The sequence below is a fragment of the Pleurodeles waltl genome, chromosome 2_1 (genome assembly GCF_031143425.1).
Source record: "Pleurodeles waltl isolate 20211129_DDA chromosome 2_1, aPleWal1.hap1.20221129, whole genome shotgun sequence".
NCBI lineage: Eukaryota > Metazoa > Chordata > Amphibia > Caudata > Salamandridae > Pleurodeles > Pleurodeles waltl.
In genome coordinates, this window is record NC_090438.1 from 655,037,799 (window position 1) to 655,058,274 (window position 20,476).

Here is a 20,476-nt window from a genome sequence, read left to right on the forward strand (position 1 = left end):
AGGGCAAGGAGGAATCCAAACTTCTTTGTGAGAAAAGACGCAAGCCAACTCAATGCTAATCCTGTAGTTCCAATATCATAAAGTCTGGGTCAGATACACCAAGTTGATTGGTCCTGATGTAAGTCTGCTTGTGAATAGGTTCAAAACATTTCACAGTCCCACTTCAGAAAGAGACTTTGTCACTTTTTTGAGAAAAATACTGACATTTCTTAGAAGTCCCAATGCAGAATCTGACTTTATCAATTTTTTGTGGAAACATCCTCAACATTGAGATTGTAGTCACCGCTGTAAAAATGGTGGTCAGTTACTTGAAGCAGGTTCATCAAACAGGCTCCCTGGAACATTTGAGATTGTTCAATGGAAATGTCTAAGTCTAATGCAGAATGAGACAGTCTTTTTTCTGGTGGGTTTCTCAGAACCTCTGGAGGAAATGTTTTCAGAAGTTTACAAACTTTCTTATGGTGCCCAAACAATCACCAATGTAATATTTTAAAGCTCTCAGGACCTTAGGGAAAGGCACCTAGAGGCTCTCAGGGCATTAAGCAGAAGCCAGCAGTAAAGACCAGTTCAGGCACAAATGGAACTACTCAGCTGCATAGTTTAAGGAATAAGCTTCTTGCAGTTTGTTGATTCCTTTTAACCACACAGGAAGCCAGAAAACTGAACTTTGGAGTCCACTTCTTTGTCCTGGATATCAGAGGGAACATCTCCAGTCCTTTAAAGCTCCTCTTAGGTCATAGGCAGCAGGTCAACATCTCATCTGATCTTTCACAGGTCCAGAAAGTGTTCTGAGAAGGATGCCCTAGGGTGCCACATTTGGGTCTGGTACGGTCGAGTGTATTGAGGTAATTTTGGGCTTCTACCTGAGCAATGGACCAAAGGTTTCCAGATGCAGCTCTACCCACTTTTTTGCAGCAGTTCCTATTTCCCTACTGCAACAATCACACAGTGCATCTTATTCCATAAACACAAGATGGAGAACCATTTCTCCCTTTATGCAGAGCCTGTGTTTCCACAAAGAGGTGTTCCCATGGTAATGAGCAGTACCAAAGACTGTGGTCATTCAAAACCAGTTGTTAGGGTAACTTTACTCTCACTGTGTTTGGTGCCAGTCTGATTTTAGGAGGCAACGGCTGTGCTTTTCCAGGTGCCACTTGACATTTACTTGTGGCATGGCAGATCCATTTGAAGCAATTAAAGTTCTTGTACCCACTCCCAACTGGTGTTCCAGCGGGGAAGCAAAATATCCCACATCTCCCAAGCCATTGTCCTTCTCTAAGAGCAGTTTTCATACTGCATTACTGTCAAACAGTTTATTGACAGCTGCTGGGCATCTAATGTAAATTAGTCTCCAGGAGCTTTAAGTAGAGAAAAAGTTGCTTTTTTTAAAGTCCTTTTCTTAATTATTTATTTCAAATACAAGTTCACCTCTGAAGTGGGCTTTTAATATATATTGCAAAAGGCGGCTAAATTATTTTTTTCGTTGATCCCAAACAGGAAATACAGAATGTATATCTTAATCTGTACTCTGCATTTTGAATTGGTCATTTAGGCTTTTTACAGTGAAAATAGCTGTTAGGGTATTGTTGCTGATGGAACCTGCTGATATTGATTTCTACATGTCCCACTTTTAAATACCATGAGCTCCTTGTGAGCTACAATGCCTACCTAGGGGTGACAATAATATTTGAAAGGTAGGTCTTTGCCTCTTACTTTGCAAGTCTCACTGCAGATGTTACACTGCAGCAGTCAGGTTACAATGGTAGGCCTGCAGCCATGTTTTTGTAGGCCTACTCGGGGGAGCACACAACAGGCACCGCAGTCTAAAGGTGGCTTTTCACTTCCATGCGTTTGGTACATTTTCTTTACCATATATTAAAGACTTATATGCAAGATAAATGTGTCAGTCATGGGTAAGCCACTTTAACCATGTTTAAGGGGGAAAAATGAACTTTACTCCTAAAGTGAACAGAGTTCTAAATCCAGCAAAGCAGGTAGGGCAAATATTGGGGGACATCCTACAAAAGATGCTAATTTCACACAGAATAATTTAAGAGTTAGTGGGGGCATCTGTGAGCAAAAATGGCTGGTAATTACCTTCCCTAAAATTATAAGCCCAGGTCAAAGGCACAAAATGCCAAACTTGTGCTGCAGGTAGGTAACAAGGCCAGAATCACACACACCTTTAAAAATGGGGAGTATTGCATTAGCAGGAACTGTCTCTTACATAAAAGATAGGAAAAGGTGGGTCCGCTCGGCCTTCCCTCAACCTCTTTAGAAGAAGCTGTGAGTTCCCAAATAGCTCTCTGATCTCCTCCCTTCAACTTTTCCTAATGAGAAGACCAATAAAGTAGTAAAATGGTGTTTAAATGTACAACTGATTCAAGGATTAAATTCAAAAGTGAAGTGAGAGATAAATACATGACTAGAAGATCCACATTATATTGCAAGAACAACCAGAGATAAGTGCATGCCAAAGGCAAGAACAGTACCAATACATGACTATTAGTGGTTTAATGGAATACTCCAGCATAATGGTTCCAGTTCACAAAAGGCATTTAAGGGTATATGAAGTAGTACTCCTGTATTGGTATGGAGGGAGTTTTCTACCGAGAGCACATACCACTCTGCCAAAAATGTTGTATATTTTAGGTGTGAGTGGCAAGCTTGGGGGGCTGGGAAATGGTGACTATCAATAACAAAGTGAGAGGAGAAAAGGAAAACTGAAGAAGTGACACAGTGAGTGGCATGCTACTATAAAAACACATCTGCAAAATGGTAAATTAGTTGCAGTTCATAAACATTACACACATGCCTACTCCAGTACCACTGCAGAATGAACAGAGTCAAATGTACTTCAGACAAGAATAAAGTAAGCCACACATCATGTCTGGGGCACTCACAGTTACTGGTAGGAAATCATATGGAAAACAATGGAGGCACAAAATAACTCTCCCAGCTCAAACCACCAACGCTGTACTAAATTTGTAAAGAAATAAATGAATACATGTAAATGTTCATTGAACCTTAAATACATTAATATATAGGATAATGTAGTAAATGAATACAATTGTTCACATATCTTTAAGCATTGCATACCAGCTGATGAAATGAAGAAAATAAAACAAAGTTATTGTGAAAAATAGTCATTCAACATTAAACAACAAAGACATCTATGCAATTCACATTATAAGAAAATATACATATTAAATGCATCTAATAGGACAATTACAAATATGTCATTTTCTTTTAGGTTTCTGACTCCTCTCACATCAATGGAACAGGGTCAAAAGTGTGGCTTCTATGTATGTGTTGCTAGTAGTAGTGTTTTTCCAGTGTGACTGCTGTTACCCTATTCTTCCCAATTGCTAGTGCTGACTATTGTAGGAGGAAGTTTCTTCCTACCATATGTAGAACTACATTTGGTAGATTTATACTTAGAATGCTTCTCAGAGGTAACTAGTAGTAATTGTAAAGTCATATTCTGAGTCTTATATGTCTCCACTCCCTCACGTAAAGAGAAGTGGGGGCATGTACTTCTACAATTAGCAATAAATCACACACCTTGCTTGCTGAATTGCATTTAGGTAGAGATGCACACTTAGATGTAGAGATAAGTCTACTTATGTGGACATTATCACCTGAAGATGTACCTTTGAAAATTTGTCCCAGAGCGATTTTGGTTAAACATAACTATATTTAGGTGTGAAAGTATGGGAAAATGAGACGTCTGCTCTTCATAAACATGTAAAGGATTATGCAATATGACATTTGTAGCATTCACACACACAAAACAGGAACTGGACTCACTGGTTGTTGGTACATATAAATCTCAAATAGTTAAGTTTTATGAATGTGTCCTCTCATGTTTCACTTTGGTTGCATCTTCGTTTCTGCTCAAAATGTAAAGTTGGCAGAGATGCATTCACAAAAAAACTAAATTAAGAACCAAGTTTCTCCAGCCTTTGATGATGTATTCACAAGAACTCACCCAGGCAGACCTCCAGCTTCCATCACATTAGCCAACGTCACATCATTGGACCAGACATCATATTGCCATTTTCGAAGTCCCAAGACTCCACATAGTACCCTGCCAGTATGCAGACCCACTCTCATATTGAGGTCAACTTCGGTGGCTTCAGCTACTGACCTGGAAAGGAAGTGAAGATTGTTTTAGTTTCAGTAAAAATAAATGTAATTACAACATTAATACTATCAATTATTTAAACCATTCTTATGTCATCCCTAACATTCATGAATGGCTGGTAGGATTGACTAAGGATGTGTCCTGTCAATGCAGTTAATACTATCAGTGTGTACTATCAAATATTGGCAATCTCACATCACTAATATTTGTGCACAGTATCTTCAAATAATTAATGTATTAATACATTCACAAATGATGGGTGAGTGAGTGACCTGAAGAGTGAAATTATGAATGAATGGATAAACTGAAGATCAAATAAATGGATTTAGATTTTTATAGTGTACAACTTTGCAGACATGGTATAACATTCCCCACAAAAATGTATTTCTAAATTAACACACCAAAATGTACAAAAATCATAAATGTCTCCATTTGGCTCACCTACAATCTTGCAAATATGGTTAGGTGCAACTAGTCAATGAAAGTGTTCATATACTCTATGAACTCTCCAGAAACATCTGACAATATGGGCTAACGTAAAGACCCTAAGGCCAGACTCCATTTTGTGCAGGCCAAGACTCAATTTTCTGCCTGATTATCAGCCTGTCTGCCTTTGACCTAGATAATGCCTGTCCTTATCTTTGAAGAACCTGTGAAAGTGTCAAATTATCCAGACAATGACATTGATAAAGCGACTAATGGAACATCAGTCTGGATCAAGTGCCTTGCTAGCTATATTTCAATGTCAGATAGCAGAAATAATATAAACAATGTAGTCAGAATTGAGGTATTGAGATATTTTTTTACCAAACTCGTTATACTAGTGTGTCTAAGACTAACACGTGATGCAAATATGCTAAGTTAGGAATTTAATAGAAATTCCCCCCAAAATTCCCCATACAAGATAATATTGGTGGCCAATAGTACAAACGGTTCATTAAGTGGCCATTTAAGATGAGAGGCCCAGCGCCTCATGTTGTCACACAAAATACTACCAGAGATCTTGCTAGAGGCTGCCAGATTGCTTCAATGCCTCAGCATCCAGTCCTATGCTGAGAACTGATACTGAGCCAAGTCTGAGAGGAGAGAAGCTGATGTGTTTTTTTCTTGAGAGGTAACACACCCTCTCAGCTACTGATAATTAAAGCTTCTTGCTGTAAACAGGAATGCAGGGTGCGGGATCCCATAAAATCTAAATAGATGTAAGCTACTTCATGCTCTCATAGTATAACGCCTAGAAGTAGTCTTTAGAGTGTTAGGGTGCCAGTAGGGATCAATGCTACTGTGGTACTTTGCAGGATTAGTGCCAGACATTTTGGTGCTAATCCTACAAAGTACATAGAGGCTCATTATAAACAATGGTGTGTATCAATTTAATACCTGCACTGAGCAGGCATTACAACTGATGAGACAAATGGTGCAGTGGAATCTCATATATTCCACTGTGCCATTTTCTGGGCCTCCTAACAGAGGACACACCCCTTGCATACATTATGCTTGGCGCAGGCATATTGTGTTGCAAGAGTTTACAAAGTGGTGCAATGCATGCATTGCGTCACTTTGTAAATTTTGAGTGGTGTTTTTGGAAACAAATTGCCAAAAAAATGACACTAATGTGGTGCTAGGTGGCGCCAAGCCCTTCTTAAATTTGGGCCAAGGTGTCTTTCTCTTTGTGCAGTAATTGTCTGTGATATTTTAAAGAACAAAATTGGATTTGATTTACTACAGCAACCCTGGCCCCTTTCAAAGGGACTATTAGAATCTCAGAAAGGACAGACACCCCAATAACTATGTAATAAGTGGAGTTGTATGGGGGTAGAAGTACCTGTACTGTTATGCTCAAGCAGTGGTGCACTGAGCTAAGTTCAGGTATCCATGAAAGTCAGACCTTGCAGAATGAAACCAATGCCTTTCTTTACAGAACATGGAACCCAATGCTGGAATTCACACTTTTTGGGTCTTTGAGTAGTCTTTAAATAAGCAATTCCAAGAAAAATCATCACTACTGTTAAAAAGAGATGTCTGTAGTAATCATGTCTATCTCCTACAGGGCATAAGGGAACAGCTATTGGTGTAGGTTTGTAAAAACCTTATGTTTAGAAAGGTTATTCCCCTTAAGTGAATTCTCTAAATCTTTTAAATCAAATGTTTTTTAAACTTCTCTGTTAAAATGGTGGCTCTTGTGATACGCGTAAATTACTAGAGGTAGTCACAAATCATCTCAAGAATAAAGGTGTACGTCTTGCGGGAGGTAGTTACATTTGTAATAGCAGTGTATCCCTTTGAGACATTTTACTTATGGGTGAAGTTTGATGCTAACACTACTGCCTCAGGGCACTTTCAGACATACAAACTACCAGCACTGCCTGAACAAAATAGGGCATTTCAGTATGTAGAAATCGCTTTGACTTACCAGAGTACTTAATTGGCTTGTTTCTGAGTTACCACACACATGCAATTCAAAGTGCCAGACAGGACAGATAAAAGTGGTGTATCTGAGACACCTGGTAGGAGGAGAACAGATTCAGCCACTACAGTGGAAAATCCAAACTATTTTCAATAGGACTCCCCCTACCACACAAACCCAGGTAAGAGCCTTCTTGAGCCTCACTGGTACTACAGGAGGTTCATTAAGAACTATGGCTCCATTGTAGTCCCTCTAATGACCTCATATCAAAGAAGATGCTTAAAAAGTTATTATGGACAGCCAGCTATCGAAAAGCTTTTGAGGAACTCATACAGACCATGTGCCCTGCACCTGTTCTAAAAAAGCCTTAACTGCTCCAAGAAGTTCATACTACAAACTGATGCTTCAGAGGTAGGGGTTGGGGCAGTTCTCTCACAGCTTAATACAGAGGGTCAGGATCAACCTGTTTCTTTTATAAGCAGAAGGTTGATCCCCAGAGAAAAGCGTTGGTCAGCCACAGAGAGGGAGGCCTATGCTGTGGTCTGGGCCTTGAAGAAGTTGAGACCATACCTACTTGGTACTCACTTCATTGTTCAGACAGACCACAAACCTCTCTTATGGCTAGAAAAAATGAAAGGAGAAAACCCCAAATTGTTGAGTTGGTCCATTTCCCTACAGGGAATGGACTATACAGTGGAACATAGACCTGGGAGTAACCACTCCAATGTAGATGGACTCTCCAGATATTTCCACTTAGACAGTGACAACTCATCTGGGTAAGGTTAGCCTTCTTGTCCTTCGCTTGGGGGGAGGGGTTGTGTAGGAAAGTACCCTCTTTCTTGGCATGGTTACCCCCTTTTCTGTCTGATGTCAGTGTGTTTGACTGTGTTCACTGGGATCCTTCTAACCAGGACCCCAGTGATCATGCTGTTTCTCCAAAATCGCTGTACTTCCTTCCACATTTGGCACAATGGTGCCACTACATAAGTCACTAGTAAATGGTGCCTAGGTACCCAGGGCATTGGGGTGCCAGGGGATCCCTATGGGCTGCAGCATACATTATGCCACCCATAGGGAGCCCATACAAAGTGTTCTGCAGGCCTGCCATTGCAGCCTGCAATTGCAGCCTGCATGAAAAGGTGACTGCACCCTTTCACTACCAGTTCACTGCACCAGGTCACTATGAGTTACCCCTATGGCAGGCCCTCCAAGCCCAGGGGGCAGGGTGAAAGTACCTGTGTGTGAGGGCACCCCTGCAGTAGCAGAGGTGCTCCCACAAACTGCAGCTTCATATTCCTGGACTTTGTGAGTGCAGAGATGCCATTTTATACATGTACTGTACATGTCCAGCGACATAAAGTTAACTCCGAACATAGGTATTGGTTGTACGATTCTGTGCACTCTGGGGGCTTCTTAGAGCCCCTAGGGTGCATTCATCCTACGGTCTTCTGAGGTTCTCCAGACAGCCCAAGCGGCTGCCACCTCACAGACAGGTTTCTGCCCTCCTGTTGCTTGAGAACCTCAAGCCCAGGAAGGCAGAACAAAGGATTTCCTTTGGGAGAGAGGTGTTACGCCTTTGGAAATAGGTGATGCTGGGCTTGGGAAGGGTAGCATCCCCAAACCATTGGTATGCTTTGAAGGGCACATATGGTGCCCTCTGTGCAGAAACCAGTCTACACTGGTTCAGGGACCTCTAGTCTCTGCTCTGGTGTGAAACTGGACAATGGAAAGGGGAGTGACCACTCCCTCGTCCATCACCACCCCACAGGTGGTGCCCAGAGCTCCTCCAGAGGGTCCCTGGGTTTTGCCATCTGGAATCCAAGGTTGGCAGGGAACTCAGGGAGCATCTGAGTGGCCAGGACAGGCAGGTGACGTAAGAGCCCCCTCCTGATAAGTGATCACCCAGCTAGGTGACCTGTTCCCCTTTCAGGGCTATTTAGGGTCTCTCTTTTGGGTCGTTCCTCAGATCCAGCTTGCAAGATGCCAGCAGGGTTCCTCTGCAATCTCCACTTTGACTTCTGACCAAAGAAACAGCATCTGGACTGTCCTGCACCCGACAATCTGCAACAAAGATGAAGACTTCACCTGCAGCATTGTTTCTACAGCTTCTGCAACATTTCCCCAGTTGTGCATCCTCTGAGGACAGCCTGTCTTCAGTCTCCACAGGAAAGAAGAAGGAATCTCCCTTGGACTGAAGAAGTCACTCCCCTGCATCTGCAGGTACCAACTGCAACAACGATCTCCTGCTAAGCTGCATGGAACCTGCATCATGGGTGGTGGTTGGAAGTGGTCCCTTCAGTCCTCTCTACCAGCTGTCCCACTTGGGTGGAGGTAAGCCCTTGCCTTCCCACACAGGACAATACCCCATGCATCGTGTCTTTTGCTTATGCCAAGGCTTGTTGGCACTTTCTCCAAGGGGTTTTCAAGCATCCTGTAGCTCCTGCTCCCAGCACTCATTCCTGTGACACACAGCTCCCTGAGTGGTTCTCCTGCGGCGTGGGACTCCTTTTTGTAGTGTTGCCTTGGCTCCATCTGCAACTCCTCTATCCCTGTCATGTGGGACTCCTGTGAGTGCTGCCTGTGCTTCTGTGGGCTCTCAGTGATGCTGAGGATCTCCTCTGACTCCCCCACCTGGGTTGAGTCCTCCTGTGCCTTGCTGATCCCCGGCAGCTCTACTTTCTGCTAACCGCAACTTTTGCCTGTACCAAGGCTTGTTGGTGGAATCCGAACATGCAAACCCGACTGCCATCTTTCTTCCAGCGTGGGACATCACCTGCATCCTCCAGTAACTCAGCACTGACTACAGCGGTGCAGTGCTGACTTTCCTTCCTCACCGTCGACCAACTTCTGCATCCTCAGCCTGGTGGGTATGGGCTCCTGCCAAACTGAACTCTGCTGTGTCTTCTGGACTTGGTCCCCTCTTTCCACAGGTCTCCCTCTTCGGGAATCTACCAATAATTTCTTGCAGGTGTCTCTGGGTTTTGCAATTCTCCTCTCTATTCTTCTTAGTGGGTGTTTTCGGGAAATTCTAGTGATTTACTCCTGCTTTCCAGGTCACTGGGTAGGTGTTGTAGTACTTACCTTTGTGCTTTCCTGGTACCCCCAGCTCCCCTCTACACATTCCACTTACCAAGGTGGGGCCAAACTTTCACGTTCCATTGTTTAGAATATTCTGCTTTCCCTAGGGTCACTATTCTCTGTTGTATTTTACACAGTTTTCTAATAATTTTTATGCCTATGTCTGACTACTAGTATATATATATATCTTTTGTGTTACTTACCTCCTAAGTGAATATTGCCTCTATAGTATTTTCGGTGCTGTGTTACTATAATAAAGTACCTTTATTTTTGTAACACCGAGTGTTTTCCTTCATGTGTGTAAGTGTTGTGTGACTACAGTGGCATTGCATGAGCTTTGCATGTCTCCTAGATAAGCCTTGGCTGCTCATCCACAGCTCCTCTAGAGAGCCTGGCGTCTAGACACTGCCTACACTTCACTGATAGAGGATACCTGGACATGGTATAAGGTATAAGTACCTTGGGTACCCACCACACACCAGGCCAGCTTCCTACACTTTCCAAGTGTTTCTCTCCCATTACACTTTTGAATTGCTGTCACTTTACATTAGCTAATGAGTATGCAAAATTACAAGCACCTGCCCTACTATATATATGAACTCAATACAAAGTTAAAAAATATTTTGTCTCAGGTGCCTTTGTAGAGCTTAGGGGTAGCTCCCCTCACAATTTTGCACAACAGAATCACCTTTCTCCTCTTTTCTGTGATATTTATTAGGGTATTAATTAACATATTCTTGGGAGGTTGGATGAGGAACTATGCCTTGCTAAGGTTGTATATGGCTACCAAAGTGTCAATCATTTCAAACGTACTACCAAACAAGTCACTTATTATTGTCAAATCGCATATGTTAATTCAGCATGGAAACTAACCATTGTCATGAAGAGTACAATGGTTGCTTCATTTCCTAAACATTGACCCACACTCTAATATCAATAGCGTATCTATAAGATACATTTTTTCTGTCCATGTATCTTCCTACCTGTGACCCATTTGTGCAGCCCAGCAATAGTGTCATAAACTAGGAAAAGAGAGTCCATCGTGTTCATCAGTTATTTCTATCACATTCCATCGAACATGGCGGTCCCTCCCAACCAGACATAGGGCCTTATTTAGAGTTTGGAAGATGGGAATACACGGTTACAGAGGCCATATTATAAGTGTACAATCTGCCATGGCACTTGTAATACAGTGAACTGGACATCTGTAAAGTTTGGAAGGAGCATACCATCTGCCATACTATAAATAAGAATGTAGACTCAGGGGCCTTAAACACTCCTTGGCAATGTAAAGGGAAAGTTGGTAAAAGCATACAAGTTTGAATTTGAACAAGATTGTTTTATTTATGACTACTATTGTCTCATAGTTGAATGTAGTAATTTGTTTCATTTTGCTAATTTCTCAGTTAGCCTGGATATTGTTATAGTCATTTCGAAACAAGAGTTCATTTTAAGGCCATCTGAATTGTAATCTCACATCTTCAGTCTTAAAGATATTTGCTAGGTGGAAGACCTCAACCTCTGTTCACTAAACCAATGTTTTGCAGTGAGCATTAATTTGTTTTCTGGCTCTCTGAAAAGCTGTTGAGATAGCTATAAGGGTTTGGTTTAATGTGAACAAGACAGAGGTAGTAAACATTTTCATGGGACTTAAAAATGTCCAATTTCACACCCATTTCTCAGCCTAAAACATTAGTGATAATGGGTGAATACCCGAAGGGAATAGTGTAAGGTGAATGGGACGGTTGTGTTTTGTACCACTGTATAACAGGAAGACGGAAAAGTGCACCAAAGCAATTGGGTGGTTGTGTAAGTTTTAATCTAGTCTCTCATTTATGGATCTAGTTTCATGGTTCAAAATATGCTTTATAGCCTACATAGCCACTCCAAACAGAGGGAGTGAAGTTGTCTCAGGGTATAGGGAGGAAACAACTCCTGTTGATGTTCTCACAGTGCACAAAAATCAGGATCACAACTGCCCGTCTATTGGAAATCATCTTGGATAGCATTTTAATATCACAATTTAAACATGAGAGGGGCCTCTATCAGGAGCTTTCTGACCAGCCCCCCTGAGAGTGAAGTGGTGTCCCTCTTTGCATTGCCTCAGACCAACATTCTTCCATAAACACAAGTACTCCAGGGAAAAATACAATCTGTAGTACTGTAGGATCTCTCGAGTAGCTTATCTGTGTCTTCACTGTGCACATGCTAACCACTCTTTATGTTTCTGTGACACACACATTGCTACTTATAACTGCCTGTTTTAGGTAAAATGTTCTGCTACCCTCCTGGGTTAGGTACATGATATATAAATATTAACAATATTATTATTATTATTATTATTATTATTATTATTATTATTATTAATCATCATCATCATCATAATAATAGAAGTAGTAGTAGTGAAGTCTATGACAACAGTGATGTTATTTTTACCTACTAATCTTCTCCCATTAGCGCCGCCTGACCATATGTGTGGCAAGTAATTACAGTTATTTATAATCCTTCTCACTCTGAGGCACTCTGAGTTGTGAGTCTCGTATTCCCTTGCAAGACTTTGTGATGGTCAGCAGGGGAGGTCGGCGTTGCCAGCCGTGTCGAGCTGCGACAAGCGAGGCAGCGGCCTAGGCAGCTCCCACACCTCTCGCCCCCTGCTTGGCCCTCAGTTACACAGTGCGGAGGATCGTGTGGTCGTGTGCGTGGCACTGCTGGACTTTTGTCGAGCAGACCTTGGCATCTGTTGAGATAATACCAGGTTGATGAAGCTGTTGTGAGACTTGCACACTCTCGTGAGACCTTGTGACAGTCGGCATGGGAGGCTGGCGTTTCCAGCTGCAATGAGCGAGGCTGCAGTTGAGGCAGCTCCCGCACTTCTCGCCTCCTGCTTGGCCCTGCTTGGCCCTCGGTCCCCTGGCCCTCCCTGGTTAGGCGTTCTGTCCAGGAAATCGTTGGGTCCTACGGTTGTGCCTGGAGCCGCGAAGCCTAGCCAGCGTAGGTGGCGGCCCTTGGCTTTCCTTGGTCAGGCGTCTAGCCCGAGAAAATCGGCGGGTGGTTGGGCCCCTGAAAGCGCCTGGAGCCGAGTCAGCGCAGTGACAAAGACGGCTAGTGTTTCCGGCTGACTGGGTGATGCAGGAAGGAGCACTCAGGTACAAGTCCTACTTGGAGAAATGCTGGTGGCAGATAAAAATATATACCAGACAGGCAGTGGGGTGAGACTGGTGAATGCGAGCAGCAATTTACTTGGGGTTGAAAGGGAGTGGGTTCCCAACATAGAGAACGCCCCCCACAACCCCTTGCCGCCCCACTCTGTTTTAGGGCTGGCTTCACCCCGTGGGTACTGGTGGGTACTCAGCCCAAAGTACAGTCGCGGTGGGCTGGAGGATTGTCGGCCTTTGCCGTGACCCCATTAAGAGCCCCCCTGGGAGAACCAGCTACATGAAAACCCTGGGAAGTTCAGAATAAGATCAACCTTGATTAAATAGCCTATACAGCCATAAATATAACTTCTGGGAGTCTCCTGCCCGGTTACCTAAACCTCGGGGCGCGCCTGTAGTCAAAGAGTCCGAGTATCCTGATTACAGGGGCTGAGAGGAAAAAAGAACTATTGTCCAGCTTGTTAAGTTAATCCCTTCTCGGGTTATGACAGCCAAACGCCTACGGATAGGCAGAGCATTTCTCAACCAGGCCTGCAAAAAGACTAAATCAAATCCCTTAAGAAACAAGACTAAGGGCCTGATTACAACTTTGGAGGAGGTGTCAATCCATCCCAAAAGTGACGGTAAAGTGACGGATATACCACCAGCCGTATTACGAGTCCATTATATCCTATGGAACTCGTAATACGGCTGGTGGTATATCCGTCACATTTGGGGCGGATTAACACCTCCTCCAAAGTTGTAATCAGGCCCTATGTCTCATTTGAATACAAAAAACTCCTGCACAATTCTTCCCTTTTTGCAAAAGGAAATTCTTGGCAATCCCCCTCCTAATAAGGAAGCTCCTGCAAACCCTGAGGGTTTTGATAATCTCTATAATTCCGGGAAGGTTCCAGCCACATCTCCTTCTTTTAGTCAGTTGCTTATTGTTGGGGCGATTTAGAGAACACAATTCTCCCTTCTTTCAATATGGGACCTCCCCCAGAAGTGGGAGACTTTGCCCTGCCGGACACTGAGGTAAAAGGGATGTTTGTTACAAAGAGCTTGTCTCTTCATCTGGCGTCTCCGCCCTTGGAGGGAAAAGAGGAATCCTCTTCTCTAAGACTTATTAGTAGTATACCTTCGGATCTCTCTCTATCTCCAGGATTTCCCTTACTTACCCCTGAGTTTTTGTTCTCTAGAAATTTGCCAAGTGCCCCCCTGGATCAACATACAGTAATATCGGAGCCCTTTAAATGCCTAGAGAGAATACCTTCCTCTATCTTAGCGCATTTGGAAAAATCATTTCAGCTTTGATCATTCCCAAGATACTCTATTGGCTATATTGAAAGTCCTGACTGGTCAAAAGAAGGCAGGTTTAACCCCAATTGAGGAAAATCCGTCTACTGTAAAGAAGGCCTCCAAGGAATTGGGGGGTAGTTGTCCTAGTATACTTCAGGACCCCTTGGATGAAAATTGCTACACAAACCCAATCAAACCTTCAGTTTTGTTTACCAGAGGAACCCAGGCTGGGAAACCACAAGTGTCCCCTTCTCCGGTGAAGTGTGAGGAAAGTTTTGACTTGGAAAGTATTGATTATTCTCTGGAAAAGTTATTCTCTCCATCACCTCCGCAGCCGAATACCCCTGTGTCAGTAAACTCAGAGTTAAAATCATCCTCATATATGGCTCCATTTCCTATCTTTCTACCTCAGTCTAAGTAACTCTCCATTTGTCGAAATGTGGAGCACAAGAGGATGGAATCGATTAAGCAAGTAGTCAATAAAGGGAATATGGGAAAGTCCCAAAAAGGGATAAAGCAGGGAAGAAAAACTAAAAGACGAATTTCTAAAAAGAAAACTAGAAAGGTAAAGTTTGACGGCCAGACTCCTTCAGGAATCTCTCCCCCCATGGATGTTGTCAATAAAGACCCAATGGAGGAGAGGATGAATGTTTTGGAGGACCAGGAAGTTATAGTACCCTCCTTTTTTAAGGAAGAACTTGATTTAGTTCCCTTTTGGGATCTGCCTGTGGACAAACCAGAGGAACTATTGATTGTAAAGAAGGTGACCTCTTCCCTTACCCCACATGCTGATGTGTTCTGTAATACCTTGCATTTCATTTCTGACGACTTGGGTGGTGGAGTTTCTAATGGGGAAAGGGAAAATCCTTTCAATTTTTCTGGGTCAACGTCGTGCCTTGAGCTTTGCGTTTTATTTGACTCAAATTTATCTTTATATCATTCTCTTTTAATATTGTGTTTTGCAGATGTACCAGAGTTAAGTTTCATTGAAAGTGGTGATATTGCTCATGTACTTTTAAGGCAGGGTCTTGACTCTGCAAAATCAAGAGTCTGGTTTTACTCAAAAACTATTGCAAATTTGATTTTAGTCAATTGTGAACAATTGCAACGTAGAGGCATAGATGTGGTCTCAGTTAGGAGTATGGACCCTCATTTCCATAGACTCCAGTCTCCCCGACTGCGCCAGGCGTGAATAAAAGCAACACCACTCTTGGGTGTGGGTCTCCGGCTCTTCCCCCGGAAAGTATGAAGGTCTATCTTTCCCTGGGAGGAAGAGCGGTGAAGCTCGTTAAATAGGCTCAATCTCCCTCCCGGAGTCCCTCCCAAGATAATTGGAGCTGGTTGGCAGGGGCTTTAAATAACATTAAGGTGAAGGGGAAATACCTACACCATGGTTTTTAACCATAATCTTCATGTGGTCTCCTGGAATGCTGCAGGATTAGAGAATTATATAGTTACATTAGACCATATCTGCTCTCTTCAAGCGGACCTAATCTGCATCCAGGAGACTTGGAGCGTAACTAATATTTCTTGCCCGGGGGACACAGTCCTTTGTGAAAAAGCACAGCTGTCCAAGATGGGGCACGCAAAAGGGGGTACTGTAATATTCTTAAGTGATAACTACAGATGGGAGTTTGAAATCATTCCGACTTTACACAATTCTTATCAGATAATTGGAATTGTGCCAATATTGGAGGATGGTAGGAAAATGCCAATTTTAGTGGTAAATGCTTATATTCCCCCTGACAAGGAGCATGATAGGATGTTATTGCATATGTTGAATTGTATTTCTTCTTATTTTAAGTTCACAAGAAACTGTATTTGAAGTTTTAATAGTGGGGGATTTAAATTGCAAAATCTCAAATGCATCACTCTCGATCTTTAGTGATATAGAGAGGGAATCCCTCATCAATATTCCACCTATTTGTTTTCCTCCCAGAATCAGGACAGACAAAAGGGGGCATTCTCTGCTAAAAGGCTTGAGGGAACTTAGCTGTATAATTTTGTATGGCCGATTTCAGTCGGACTCCCCAGCAGCTTTCACTCATAAATCCCACTTGAGTAATTCTATCATTGATTATTTTCTAGCCTCCTACCCCCTAGCACAAATTGTGGAGGATATGCTGATTATGGATACTTCACTTAGTGGCCATAAGATTTTGAGCCTCTCGCTAAAACTCCAAATGTCTCCTATTGAAACATGCAATTTTAAGAGTCAAAATATGAATTTTAATGCGAAAACGGGTCGAATGCATTGGTCACCTTTGAAAATTTCGTCCCTGAAGGAATTACTTGAAATAGTGTTGAGAAATACTGTTGCCTGGTATAAAGATCCACTAAAATGTTTTTCCGAATTTATGGGAAATATTATTTAGAACATCCAGTCAAAATGTATCAAACCTCCACAACAGAAATTAAGGCTCCCGCTTCTCCTATTGAATAGGGAAATTAACAGATTGGTTAGGTTACAGTGAATTGGAGGAGAGGGGTAGAAGAATTTCCCTTCTCAAGAGGAGAAGAGTAAGGATGAAGGTGAGAATAAGGAAGGAGGTAGCAGATCAGCGTTGGATTGCTCGGAGTGAAGCAGCCAAGGTGAAAAACAGTTGTAAATCCTGGTCACTTACTTCTTAAAACTCCCTCAGCACCACCAATTGCTAAGTCAGAATGGTGGGAGTATATCCTCTCCCTGTATGCTGATAATTAGGTTGTGAAATTAGATGAATTAGACCTAAAAAACGGTTGTTGGTTGGAGCGCGATGCTTTCGGTGCCCCTACAATCCTCGAGATAGAATGGTATATAAGGTCGATGAGGGCCTCAGGAGCAATGGGTCCAGATCAAGTCCCTATGGCAGTAATTAAAAAAGAGCCCTCACTTGGGCAAAGATCCTTAACCCAATATTCCATTCTTGTTATTTGTATGGTACTATCCCGGCGTCTTCGACAGGGAGTATCATTGTCTCTTTGTATAAAAAGGGCGATAAATATTTAACGATAAACTATCGGCAAATAGCCATGTTGGATGATGTTGGTAAGATCTTTGCTAAAAGCATACTCATACATATAACTTCCTGGGTAGAAGAAAACTCAATCCTCCCTATCGAGCAGGCAGGCTTCAGGAAGGAGCATAACACCCTAGATCAGTAGTTCCCAACCTGTGGTCCGGGGACCCCTGAGGGTCCGCGAAGCCTTCGCAGGGGGTCAGCGAGAGCCTAGAAAAAAAAATAAAAATAACAAATATTTCCAAATTAGGTCCCCAGCTTTCAGTAATGACTCAGAGGGGGGTCCCCGGATTCCCATCATGATTCAGTGGGGGTCCGTGGGTTCCATTAATGTTAAAGTGGAGGTCCACAGAAATCAAAAGGTTGGGAACCACTGCCCTAGATAATATTCTTTTAATGCAGATCATAAATAAATAGTATGTTCAGCTTAGGGGTGGGGTGGTATACACCGCTTTTTTCGACTTGTCTACAGCTTTTGACAGGGTAGACCGTAAGATATTATGGAAGAAATTATCAAAATTGGGTGTTCCTGTTAAATTTGTTATGTCTAATTATAGCCTTGCACTCTTCAACGTGGTGTAAAATACTGCTAGGTGGAGAGCAGGGTCTTTCGTCTAAATTCGTGACAAAAAATGGTTTAAAACAGGGTTGCCTGTTGGCACCTCTTCTTTTTTCCTTATATATCCACGACCTGCCATCTGTATTAGGGAACACCCAAGGGTTTGCGCCCATAATTGGAGGCGCTCCAATTACTTGCTTTCTCTATGCTGGTGATATTGTTGTGCTCGATCTCACCCCGAAAGGTCTAAATAGGCGACTCGCGACCTTACATGATTTTTCGAATCAGCATTACCTAAAAATAAATGTGTTAAAATCCCAAGTAGTATGCTTCCAGAGGAATAAATCCTGTGTAAAAAGTAATTTTATATGGTCAGTGGGTCAGCAGAGTTTGAAGCGGGTGAAAACTTACTGTTTTTTGAGTAAAATCCTGTCCTGTTCCCCTAGTGATCGACACCACATATGTAAGAACAGCAGTAAGCCTCTTTCTCAGTCTCAGGGGATATTAGCCTTTTATAAAGCGGTGGGTCGGCTGCACTTCTCGTACTTACTATCTGTTTATCAAGCAAAAATTCCATCTTCTATCCTGTATGCCATTGAGGGAATCAAAATTTCGAAATGGGAGTTTCTGAATAAAATTGAAGGCCGGATTCTAAGAAGCCTGGATGCCTTTAATAATTCAGTTTCTGTGGCAGCCTTAAGGCTAGAATTTGGTTTCCAGAGTATTTATATACAGGGCCTAGCTGCAGTAATCCAGAGAGCCTACTGTTTAGTAGAGAGTACAACACAATCCTTAAGATCCCTAGCCTATAAAGAAATATTTGGCTCACTAAGAGATAACTCTCACTTTGAAAGAAATATTAACTGTGCTATGCAAATTCTTCAGTTAGATGTTCATTCGTTGTTATCTCAACACCCCTTGTTCTTTAAAAAGAGTCTAAAAGAAGCTACAAGGGGAAAAAGCTTCTCATTGGACATGGAGTTCTGCATTAAAAAGTGGAGGTTAAGGTCACTAACAAATTTTGCGATTTTTAATTACCCACAACCTTATTTACAGCGGAATTTACCTCATGGGGTAAGACATTTCCTCATCCTGTTGAGATTTAACTGATTATCTTTAAGAGATGTAACTGCTAAGTGGGATGGTTCCTTGAATATTTGTGATCTTTGCCAGCTAGGGATACAAAATTTTGTGCACATGTTAATTGTTTATCCATCCTTAGAAGAGTTAAGGAAAAAATGGTTGAAACCGGTATGTGTGAATTTCAAAATATGTTCTATGATGGGGTACTGAAATTCATGTATAATTCTCCAAACAAAATATTTTGATTTAGGATGTTTACATTTTGTAAGGCTTTTGTTAAATTTTTATTGACTTTAGCACTCCCTTGGTAGTTATAATTTGTAGTCATAATCTCAAATGTTTTGGTATTTTATATTTCGGGACGTATGATAGGCCTTCTTGTTTGGATGTAGGCATTAATTCTCCTGTTAATTGGTATTTTATTTCTCATTTTAAACTGGTTATTTATCGATTAGTGTTTTTTATGTAAATACTGTATGATGTTTAACTGACAAATGTTGGGCCGTGACTTGATTACATCGTACTGAAATACAATTCTGTTTTATTCCTTTTGTGTTTTATATAGTACCTAAGATGGGTTTGTATATATTTGATAGGGACTGTATTATTTATATATTTGGCTAAATGTTGGTTGAACATCTGGACCTGTGCATTGTTCCAAATTGTGAAATAAATAAATTGAAATAATCCTTCTCAGTTCATCTCTTTCAGATGACACAATAGAGCATAAAAAGGTCAATCCAACTTTTTATTTTTATTTTTTTACTTAAACCACTGATTCATATCTCACTGCTGCCAGGAAGTTAAATGATAACACTAATTTCTCCAGTGATAGATTATATTTCTTCTCTATTGCTTGAAGAACTTGCCACTTATGTGGGCTCAAATGCACCCAGCTGTATTGAATGTCAGCTGATGACAGAAGGCGATTACTTGGAGCTAATTCAATCAAGCAAGAAGGAGAACTCAATGCAGTATATCTTTCAGACATTGATGTCGAAAGGATTACCTATTCAGATTGTAATTGTTATCTATTTATTTAACTTCATTAGTCAATCCTTAGAAGATGGAGAAGAGACTAATAAATCGGAATTACTTTTTAGTATGTTTCCTGGCTTAACTAGTTGTAGATACGTATCGAATATCCCTATGTGGTGAAAGTACTTTATATTTTCTTTCCCTAAAAGTTTGATCAAAATGGGAGGAACCTTATAGATGCATGTTTTATGGATTTCAAGTCAGTCTTTTATGTTATCAACAGGGGCGTGCCCTGTAAAAAGCAATTCAGACACTGTATCTCAACACCTATGTGCAAATTTAGCCTACGGACGGTTTAATTGCGCCACATAAAATCTAATCTATAGGGGGCTTAAAAAGTGTATGCTGGCACCCCTGTAATTGAAACTTTATGCTGCTGTTTTAAGAAGGGTGTTGTGATAAAAGAGATCCAGTTCCCCCAAATGTAGAAAGCAAACAAATACCATTATTACAAATGTGGACATGCTCTATCACTTCCCAACACCCCCACACACAGTTAGCCTACCAAATTCACATCTTCCCCTAGCCCCATCACCCCTCTCTATATCCTATGGACTTTACTTTTCCCCTTACTATACAGTGCTTAATTTGTAAAGAAAAGTGTGCCGGTGCCCAACGCTCTCCTTTGAAAAACACGGCTGTTGAAATTAAATGTGTGAGCATGGAATACTGTGGCAGCATAATCCTAAAGCCATCTCGGGCTTCTTTAATCCATTTATAGCCACTCCC

The 20,476-nt window shown here is 41.8% G+C and overlaps 1 protein-coding gene across 1 annotated transcript in view; it reads right to left on the reverse strand.

The window, feature by feature from the left end:
* ADCY1 (adenylate cyclase 1) overlaps nucleotides 1–20,476 on the reverse strand; it is a 1,375,168-nt gene that overhangs the window by 556,082 nt on the left and 798,610 nt on the right. Inside the window, exon 6 of the mRNA XM_069216207.1 lies at nucleotides 3,992–4,150. Within this exon, the coding sequence (XP_069072308.1) occupies nucleotides 3,992–4,150 (159 nt within the window). The remainder of the gene's footprint in view (nucleotides 1–3,991; nucleotides 4,151–20,476) is intronic.